Source organism: Passer montanus, unplaced genomic scaffold (genome assembly GCF_014805655.1).
Source record: "Passer montanus isolate IOZ18808 unplaced genomic scaffold, ASM1480565v1 scaffold36, whole genome shotgun sequence".
Classification (NCBI taxonomy): domain Eukaryota; kingdom Metazoa; phylum Chordata; class Aves; order Passeriformes; family Passeridae; genus Passer; species Passer montanus.
The window spans coordinates 1025636-1036944 of record NW_024368374.1 but is presented as its reverse complement, the minus strand read 5'-3'; the positions used below and the strand labels follow the sequence as shown (position 1 = coordinate 1036944).

The window sequence follows — 11309 nt, the reverse complement described above, 5'->3', positions numbered from 1 at the left end:
AGAGCCCTCTTCTAAATAGTATACTTCAGCTAAAACACACAATAGTGCAATGGAGAAAATGTGTTTGGAAAGGAAGAAAATGGGCTTGCTTTGTCTGTTAAAAAAATGCAAACCAAGTTCATTAGTTGGTGCTGTAGTTAATTTAATAGCAGATGGTAATTTTAGAATTCTTGGCTATTGGAATCTTGGCATAAAATTAGATTGAAAAATTGATAAATTGCAATTTGCCTAATTATTTTTATTTCATAAACTAGATAAACAGTTCCTCAGAAACAGACTTTCAAGAGAAGTTATTTTTCTGCCGCTGTTCAGTTGTGTAGAACCCATACGTCACATTAAAAAAAATTTAGAAAATGGTATAGTAATGCTTTATTTTGTTCTGGAGAAAGCAATGTTGTCATGTAATTGCTTTTTTGCTGAGCTCTTTCACTTGACCCTGCTTGCTTATTATAATGTTTTAGGCGCCATAGCTTGGGGTTTATTGACCTCTGTTTGTTGCCCATGCTTTATAGTTACTGAGTATTGTAAGGCCTGGAAAGATTAGTGTAAAAATTATAATTTGGTCCTACTCATTAGAAATGGATGTGGAAAAAGTGTTGGCAGTAGATGTTGTCCTTCTCAGCTTTTCTTATAAAAGCCTGAAGGGCTGCAATACCTCCAGCTGGTCGGCATTAACTCATGCAGTTCTGGAGAATGTGACTTTGGATGGGCCAGGCTGAGGAATGGTTGTATGAGGGAAAACAAAGAAAAGTGTGTGCTGGAGAAAAACTATTTGTAGCAACTGCATCTGAGACATTTTTTTCCTACATGTGGTCCTTTCAGTCTCCTAAGCAGTAGTGTTGTCATAATAATCGGGAACTAAAAATAGGTATTTTCAGGTTTCTGGTCTGTGCTTCTTCAATGAAGTGCCTGATCCAGGCACTATCACATCTCATGGCAGCCACCAGCTGCTGGCACTGTTGGACTTGTTTGTAATGAAAGCACTTCCTCCACTTTTCCTTCTGGGCTTACACACACTGGGGTATTACCCACAGCCTGTGAGTCAGGTGTCAAGCCTGGCTGTGTGCAGCTTGAAGAAGCTGTTCCAAACATTCCTGCCTTGCTAAGGTCAAAACATTAGAATATTTCATTCAAATTTAGACTACCACCACAAACAATACAGTGTCTACAGGAAGTAAAAATTGATGTAGTAGTCAAAATTCTTTTACTGATTGAAATGAAAAGTCATCCAAAATGCATATGAAGTATCAAAAAGATGTGTTAGACCTTTAGAGTTGTACTGACAAGAAAAGTCACAGACGTTTGTGCCTTCTGTCTGCTGCTCAGGTAGGGAACGAGCCCTGCAAGATTACTTCAAATGTTTTTATCTGAACAGCTGTTTTTAACTAAATCAGGAAGCTCTTTTTGTAAGGACTTAATTTTCAGCTGTGAATTATAGAGAGGGTGTGGCACAGTATATGAAACCTTTGTCCATTTCTAACAGAAGTGGTTCATGGCTCAGTCCCTCAGCTGTAGGAGCAGACTCGATACCTACCAAAAAATGACTAATAAAGGTCTACCCTAAGTATTCTGAGATAGAATTAATTTTAAATTTTACACTGAATAAATGAATTAACTTTAAAATTTAATTAAAGAAATTTATATAATTTACAATCTGACTTTTGTACTTTAATACAAACATAAAATCATAGAAATCAATGCCACTGTAATACTTTCAAAGTTTTTTTTTCTCTGAACTCATTAGGCAATACTAGTATTTTTCATATCAAAACCATCCTGTGTATGAGTTTGTGTCTAATGGAAATTAAAGAAAAATAAAATCTAGAAAGAAAACCTACTGTGTACTTCAACTGGACCATGTACTTTAACTCTGAGTAGATTAAGTTATGATGGTACAAAGAAGCACAGAAGGAGGGGAAAAAATGGATACTGTATTTACATGTATTCTAAGAAGTTGCACAGCTTTTTATTTGCCTTGTTACAGAAATAAAACTCTGCAAATTAACTTGATGGCTACTTGAAAGGATTAATTCAGAAACACAATACCTTAGAAGGACTAAAAGCCCTGGAATACATTTCTAAAAGCTTTCCAAACTGTAAAAAAAAAGTAGCTTAAATTCTGTAATTTAAAGATAAATATTTATTTTAAAATCAGGAAATGCTAGGCTTCTAGCAGCATTTTGTTCATTGCAAAATTCAGTAGATAGTTTTGTAACTTTGCTTCATCAGCTACGCAGTAGTGTCCTGAGCTGTCAGTTTTCTGAGGTGGAGTTTCATCCATTAATTCAAATGAACAAGTTTACAGAGTCCATGAAAATAGTTTGTATTTCCACCTACACTACCATCCTCCAAGTGCAGGAGGAATATCCTAATATTTAAGAGATGGCTCTCTACTTCTAGCCCTTTTATTCTAGCACATCCCCAGAAAGTGAAAAGATCCAGTGTACTGCTAACTTTTATTCCCCTTGAACAGGCATTTTCTTTGTGTTTGAAATGTCATTTTTTGTAGTCAATCATACTGGACTTTTTAGATAGCAATTTTTACTGTACCCTGTAAATAGGGGTAGTAAGTCTTAATACTGGAGGTGCAGAAGACCTTAGTGGAAGAACTATCAGTCACTGTATTTCGAGTTTTACATTCAAGATGTATTTCAAGTTAGCAAAGGTGTCTCTGTATGACAGCTGTGCCCATTGTTTGCAAGGGGAGCTGAAGAAATGTCTGTCTGACAGGCCTGCTCTGAATCCTTCCCTGATTTGTGTTTATATCTCTTTTTTCAGCAAAGGCGGGAAATGTAATTAGTATATAATGACAGCTACAACAGTCCCAGAAAGAGAAGATTGATTCCCACAATGGCTGAAAACCCCCCTATGCCATGTGTGTAATCAGGCCCGGTTTTCAAGTTCTAATTAACTTTATTAATGTTTAGTGCAGGAAGTACAAAGGCAACTTAAACAAGAATATAAAAAGCACTGGAGCATTGAAACACTGGTTTCATGTAACTGACTCTTATTGAAAGACATATTTTTCAGCATTTTGTAAAGAAAAATAAAGTAATTTAGAAGAAAGATATTAGATTCTTAATACACTCTTATATTAAGGAAGCTTTAAATAATGGAGCAAAGAGACTAACAATAGCTCCCTACTTGGTAACATTGGTAGCAACTCTTTCTGATGTGCAATTAATAAATACGATAGCAAACACACAACCCTGTACAGTGACAGTGGGATAAAGGAGATGCAATCACTTGCAAGACTCCTGTTGTGCCAGCAAGTAAGACTTTATGGGCCACTGGAAAATGAGTTTGTGAATAACCAATTGAAAAAATCTCCATTACATGTTCCTTTTATAGAAACATATTAATTTGCATGTGAAAAGACAAATATTACACTGGTAAATAACTGTGAAGACATTTTCCCCCACTAAAGACACAATTGCAAAACCTTGCAATCAAAGCAATTGTATATATTATTTTGATATAATAATCATAATAACCTTAAAAGCAGCGATATATTAATTACACATAAAGTATATTATTTGCATAGATTTTTTCTTTACTGCCCATGGATTACCATTTGGTAAATACATCTATAATTCATCAAGCTCTGGTGCTCTTTGATGAGCTCAAACTGGAATATGGCTGATACTGTATATTACTGTAATTGTAAAGGATACTATAATGATACATTTTTGGTGCTTTAGCCTCCTAAATATAAAAATTACAGTAGAAAATATAAGAATACCTTTTTTTGTTATTTATCGACCCTACTCCCAGGCATGATGATTTAACAATACTTAAATATATTCCTATTTTCAGAAGCACTCAAAACAGATGGTTAGCAGCCTGTCCACTAAAAAGATTGTGCTTTGCAACAATTTAGTATTTATCTTCTTCTGATGTTTTTAATATGCTTATTAAGTAAAAACATATAATAAAAAATAAACTTGCAGTTATACAAAACTGTAGTATTGTTTTGTGTAGTCTTGCAAACAAAGTTTAGAAGCAGATCATTCATCCACAGAGAAGTTAGGAATTCAGAGATATGTAACACCAAAAATAGAAAATTATTATTTCTTTAAAGATGTAGTGTAGGCTATAGTTTTAAACTTTTATTTAATATGTTATATGATTATTCTATAGTGCTCGCAGTCTTGCCAAGAGAGCTTCTACTTCTGGAATGGCTTCTCCCTTAGGAGGGGACCCAATACGATCCATTTTCTTTTCTTTGCCACCTTCTCCATGACAGGCTTCCTTTCTCCCAACAGCCCTGTTCAACCCCTTAGAACTTGTTTCCACATCATATGTAACTTCTTTGGTGACTGGGCTTCTTGTCGAGTTTACAGTGATACTGTGGTGTGAACACGGCTTCTCTGGCTGTCCTTTCTGGTTCTCTGCAGAAGACAAATCAAACAAACCTTGTTTCACTATTAGAATACTCAGTTTCAATATTCTGAAATATAAAAAGACCTCTTGATCAGAAAAACTTTACATGCAGATGATGTACTACAAGGAGTAATGAATGCCAAAGAGGCAAGACAAAATATATTATCACTTCAAAAGCAGTAGACTGGGTCCCTTGGAAGTGATACAGATTTTACATGTCTTCATTAAATTAGCATCCATATTTCTTACAAAATCACGGATATAGCATGACAGGATCTTCCTTTCCTACTGGAGTCAAAGAGGTACATAGCACTTCTCAGTGTCTTCCAACGTTTTACCTCGTTAATTACATTTTATCCATACTTTTTAATTCTTCAAATTTTAAAATGTATTTAAAAACCTATTTTAATTTAATTATCCATTGTTATACATTTTCTTTCCCTGGTGAACTTTTAGGCAGCTAAGTAATTTAATCAAATGGCATAATTCACTATTTTTTGCTAAACATCACTGGCATTGCCCGTCACACAAAGTTGCACTCAGTTAATATCCAGGCAGGAGTTTTGCAGGTTTGGCATGTATTAATAGACAAATTTCTTTTTCTGTCACTCCCCACCCCCCTTCCAGATCAAGTGACTGTTTTCCAAACTAGCATATGAGTGGTTTCTCTCATAGATCTCAAACTTTTTAAAAACAGACCTACTCAATATTCATGTAACCTTGAGCAAGGCTTGAAAATGCCTTCAACACACTTGACATGACATTTAAAGTTTTTTGGTTATTCGCTGAAAGATGTTCCATCATCCCAATAGTAATGACTTTGGAGCACAGGCAGTCACTCATGACAGTGTGTTTTATGTGAGCGCTGAAAATTCCTACCGAAAACAGCTTGTACATTAAAAGGCAGCTGCTGAAGATATTTACTGCACTGTCATTCCCTGACCAGGGGCTCTCGGTGATGGATGAGGATTTTACACACTTTCTTGGACAATCTCAGCGAATTTTGTAAGTACGATCACCTTTTGGGAGGTGGGAAGAAAATAAATACCTCCTTTCCATCACCTTCTAAATCAGATAAGCAACTCTTAATTAAAATTTCTTAAGACAAATTTGACACTTAGATGAAAAACGTAACTTTTTTTTTTCACTATGGAAAATAATTTGACCTTGAATATGCAGCAGCACAGCGTTCCTGAATCACAGGAGGCCAATGACTGGTTATCTTTATATATAACATATCTTTATAATCACATGTAATAAACCTGTCATATATAATTAAAATATCCCTTGTGTGTGCACTCTTAAATGTCCCATTCTACTTAAATGTTTATGCTTATTGATTCTGAACACATATTTGCAAGCAGATGAAAGTGTGCTACCTGTGTCAATATACAAACTACCAGCTGCACCACAGACCTTCCTCTTTACATTCAATCTAGGGACAGCAGGAAAAATAGTTGGTGTTTAAAAATCAACACTTTTAGGCATAAGAAAACACATACACATTGTTGTATTATCATCAGAGATGAAGCACAGCTGTTGGATTTTTAAAAAGTCTAAAAGAAATTAGGCACTGAAAGTAAGCTTCTCAAATGTACCACCAACCAAATTTTAACTATTTTGCACTTCAGCAGTCTTCACCCCCAAAATATGAGGATGAATTAGGTGTGGTGAATTAGACTGTATAACAGACATGGGGAACTCTTATTACGGAGGCCTCATAGTAAAATCCAGCAGTAAAATCCCCCAGTTTCTCATAGTGTACACAGGCCAGAGTAGAGGTGCCTTAGAGTGAGACTCACAACTGCCGCCTAAGCAGGGAACTGCTGCAAGCTAGCAATTAATATGTAGTAGCTCATGGGATCTATCCAAACTCTTTTACCACTTGGAAACTCAGTAACTAATTGAGGCTCTCACTTCACCGTGTCCCATAAATTGCTGCTTACGATCTGGAATTGTTGTGTAGGGATAAGACAGAGAAAAGCTGAAGACAGCTGTGCCCTTTTTCCCCCTTAAAACAACAGCAGTTGTGAATTTCTAGGCATTAACTAATAAGTGCAACACTTAACTTGAATAACCAGCCTTTCCCTTAACTCTGAAGGGTCCTGCAACAATGAAAAATGGCATTAGGAAAGTGCCTTAAACAGTGTTTAGTTTATGTGAGTAGTTTTTATCTCCTTTGCAATGATGATGTCAAGATTCACTAGAAAAATCACGAAGTCACACTAGTGATTAGCAGCATTCCTTAATAATGAGAACACTTTGGTCTCAGGCATGTTACAAATAATATTGAGCAGCTAGAGTAAATTTAAAAAGATAGTACTTGGACACATATTTTATCTAAATCCAGTATTATCATCTTGAAGTTGTTATTTCAGCTGCTTTCTAAATCAGAGGGCATCTTTACTGCTTATGTTCTTCAGTCAAGGAGGAACTTCTCCACAGAACATTGCTATGCCAAAGTGGAAGTCCAGTATTAGCAGATGTGGAGGTAGATAGATGCTCTGCTTAGCAAATTGGCTGTTATGAATTTCATTCAGAAACACTGAACTTTGCTAGGCCTGGCTCAGAAAGCATACACATTTACTTACAACCCTGGATTTCACTTCAGTAACTGTGCCTGCAAAGAATTAACTGCTGTATCACTTGAGGTATATGTGCTGCTTGCGGCATTCTTATCAGAGCAAAAGATTACTTCTTTTTAAATCAAAGTGTAAAATTAGTTAGGCTCTATCAAGGTAAAAAGTCTCACTAATTTCTCAGTTTTTTATTTTAAGACAACAGAAATTAATTTGGGTTAAATCCCAACTCTTAAGCACTCTATACTGCTTCACACACTGATTCAAAACTTGCATGCATTGGTGTTTTGGTACCACATCAATTCCACTGCCTTGACTCAGGATTGTAACGTCGCCTCCCTCAAATCCTGTGCTATAGTGGTGAAACCAAAGAAGTTAATTTTCAACCTGTCAGTATTGAGGTGAATGGTTTAAAAAAAATCAGTGCATCTTGCATGTGAATTCAGAACTACATGGCTGCAAACTGCTGCAGGTTAGCATGTAGCTTTGACCACAACTATGGAAAAACCAGACTTCCTTAGTTCCACATGATAAAGGCTATAAAGCATATAGTTGTTTACTTGCAAGAAAAGCCAAAAGTCAAGATTAACTGAAAAAGTAAGTACAAGAATAAACAAACATTAATTTACTGCTATCAGACATTAAAACTTTGGACCACCAGAGTAATGAAGTTATGGAATTCCATATATATGGAATACATATATACATGTAAAAGGAGGAAACCATAACCAGTCATAAACATGAATTTGATCTGTTTTTGAAGACAGTATTTGATATGGCTGCCCAAACAGCCAGGACAGGGCTTAGTGACATTGGCCACCTATGTTTCCAGAAGAAAGGAACACACAGAAAATCCACAAACCATACTGGACTTAACAGACTTTTGCTAAAATGTTTTGAACCATTACATCACAGACATATATAAATTTGTTTTGTGCTTTTTACAATAATCTATATTTGAAACAAATTATGTATTTACTCACATGTACTGGTTCAAATACATTTCTTAAGAACTGAATATGATTAAACACACAAAAGGTTAACAAAAACTACTCATGGAAAGACATTTCTGCATGAATTCTTGTTAAGTGAAAGCTTACATTTCTGGAGATGCACTATTTGTCCACCTACTGTAGCAAGGCGCACCTTCCGGCAGTAGCAAGACAAAAAGAAATCAGACATTAAAAATCACTGGATAAAGACAGAACTTATTAATTTTCTGTATCTATTGGAAGTAGTTGAGACCAGTTTCTACTGTTTGGTCACTTTCAACAATAAAAATTTGTCATTCACCTGTATCATAACAATCACTATGCACATGAAAAAAAAATCAATAATTTTGAATTTGTTATTAAGTTTTCTAAGTGCTCAGGTAACAGCCTCTAATAGTTTTGACTTTATTGCTAGTGAATGCTTCCAGGCACGGGTTAGGCAGAGATCATACTGTCTAATAGGAAAGTCTCAGTGTCCAGATTCCATTATATTTAAATACTTTCTTTCCCTTGTTCAATATTGAACTTCTGTGGGTCCCCCAGATGTATTCAAATGCAGTTTTTGCAGATATCAATTGTTCGCACAGTGCTGTTAATCAAAAACATTCCCAAGCCACATTCACAAAAACTAGAGCCAAATAGTTACTATCATCTGGATACAAGACTTCTAACAGCAATGCTCAGGAAATTCAGATGACAGAAAATTGTGCTTAAAATAGCTGTCCACAGGTGAAATGATGTCCTAACACAACACAACTTATAACGGTATGCTTATAACCTATTAAAGGATAAAACATATTCAGAAAAAGGAAATTGTGCCCTAGTATCTGAACAAAAAAATCTGTAGTATGAGACTTGCATGCTGTGAACTTGGGGAAAAAAATATGATCAGTTGGAGACTTTAAAATCCTACACAATAGTGTTATATATTACCTTTAATAGAGAGCAAAAATGATTGCAAGAGACTCACTAAAGTTGAGATAGATTTTTTTAAAACAACTAATAAATATTTAATATTAAAAATGACGTTGAAAAGCTTTATTTCATCACAGTTTCTCAATAAAAGTCTTGATACTAAGGACATATTTTGGTTTTATGTAAATACTTGTAGACTGATTGAAAAATAAAGTTGCAAATACAATAAGGAGAACAGCACAGCGTGGCATTATATGCTCGTATTACAGTCATACATCTCAATGTAGGGCATGACAAAACTGTAACATAAAAAGAACAATTGCAGTTACAACCTCATTACATCTCTTACCAAGTTAACAGGGAAAAATGCTTAAAAACCCAGTGGAATATTTCTGATCTCGCTGACTTGTGCTACATCGTATTCCTGAAGTTATGTCTATGCCAACATTTTCTAAAGCCCACCCATACTGACATTACTGGCAATGCAAATTATTTTTACATTTTAAGTCATGACTTGTTATTTAAGTCATGTCCTAGACAATACTCTGAAGGAATGTTCCCATACCAAAGGGCTGTAGCTTGGAAAAGGCAACAGCCCAAGCCATAACTCTTATTACTGGCTCCCCACTTTGGTGCCATAGTTTGTCTCTGGTTCCTCATCCCTGATGCATGGAACTGAAATTCTCAAAAAGCTACACCATGCTGATGCTGTGGTCATGTATTTTCCCCAGAAAAGCATCAGAGGAAAAGGTCCTTCTCAAAGCTTTCCTTTTCCCTCAGAACTAGAATTTAGACATAATATGAAAGATTGCTATAGATAGAAGGTCCATCCATATTAAATAAGATCAGTCATGAAAAAATGGGATAGCTTCTTTCTGGATGGTTCAACGGAAAATATTTTAAATACTTTTTATTGATTTCATGTTTTTGCAACAATATCTCTGACTGACAAGGGTAGGCTTGAAGCATGTCCCTGGTAAAAGGAGCACTGTGTGTCATTACGACTTAGTTCAAACCTGCAGCTTCAACCCTAATCCATAAGGGAGTGTGAGCTGTACTCAAAAGACCTTTGCTTGATAAGCAATTTCTTACACCTTTGTGTTTCATACTAAATGCTCACAACTCTACTGATCTCAAGCAGGCAATAACTCATGAGACATGAAAAAGTGTTACTGATATTTGGAACATTTCTTTTTTAAGCTATGCACATATCATTTAATATTTGCTGCTGTTCTTGAGTGTTGCATTAAAAAGGTGTGAAACACAAGGAAGAAACACTATCAGTAAGCTCAATTTAGATGAGACAGTTTTCAGAAATAGTGAATATAGGGGGTTTATGTGCATTTCAAAGGCAAGAAATGAGTATATCAGCACACAGTGTGACTAATACAGAGAATTTATAGAAACTAGATTTCAAAGACAGTCAATTACAAACTATGAGCAAACAAATTTTTTGACAAGAGGAACTATGCTGGACCAGCTCCCTTTTACTTGGCCCTAAAGTAAAGTCTTTAAGAATTCTTTTAATCCCTTTCCTCCCTATATATTCTCAAACACTACTTTAAGTTTCTGCTGATCACTCCATTCAAAGTTTTACCCATCTTTTCCAAAGACACTTTGCAATTGCAATGAGTTTGCACAATTTCTCTGTTTAAACTAATATATTCTCACCGGTGATAAGACAATGACTTTTTTTTTACAAGAAATGCAACTTTCACTTACTAGGATTTTAACAAAAGTCTTGACTACCTGTCAAGATGATAAGAGAACAAGAGTGTGGATCAGGCTGCTGACAGAAATCACCCAAGGTCAGTGAGAGAAGAAACCTCTGCAGGTGTCTTCTAAGACAATTGTTTCAGACTTAGGAGTTTGGCATTCTTCCTATTTCACCCTGAATTACAGTTGATTTTCTGTGTCTTTTCATGCATTTTCCCCTCAAAAGAAGGCACATTTGGCACTTTCTAGGAAAACTGCAAAATGGAAATTTCCAAAACAGAATCTGCTTTGTGGTCATTAATGATTTTTAGAGCACACAGTTTGAAACATTCTTGAAAAACTAAATTCTAAGTCTCTTAATTTCAAAATGGATAAATCATAAGTCATGATTTAAGTATTAATAACTAATGAATTAATCTTATTTATGTCAGACAAAAGCAGTTAAAAGGTAAATATTGATCTACATGAATACCAGAGTCATGGGGTCTTCAGGCCCCAGAGGGCAGAAACAATCCACAGCCTAGATGTTTATAGGATTTCTCTCAAGTTACAAATAGGAGAAACATCAACTTTTTCTCTTCTTTAAGTCAAAAAGTAACAGGGAAATGACAATAATAAAACTGGAGGTTTACATATTTTAGAGTATTTTCAAATCCCGGAATGTGGTTTATTACTTGTTTTATTTGGTTCACAGCTATACTGCAGCTTGCATTCCAAACTGTCT

General features: G+C 35.3%; 1 protein-coding gene across 1 annotated transcript in view; it reads right to left on the bottom strand.

Moving 5' to 3' along the window:
- Positions 1-2902: 2902 nt before the first annotated feature.
- Positions 2903-11309, bottom strand: part of DIAPH3 (diaphanous related formin 3) — a 203656-nt gene continuing 195249 nt past the window's right edge. The window contains exon 28 of the mRNA XM_039716686.1: positions 2903-4391. Coding sequence (XP_039572620.1) covers positions 4135-4391 — 257 coding nt within the window. The 3' untranslated portion in view covers positions 2903-4134. The remainder of the gene's footprint in view (positions 4392-11309) is intronic.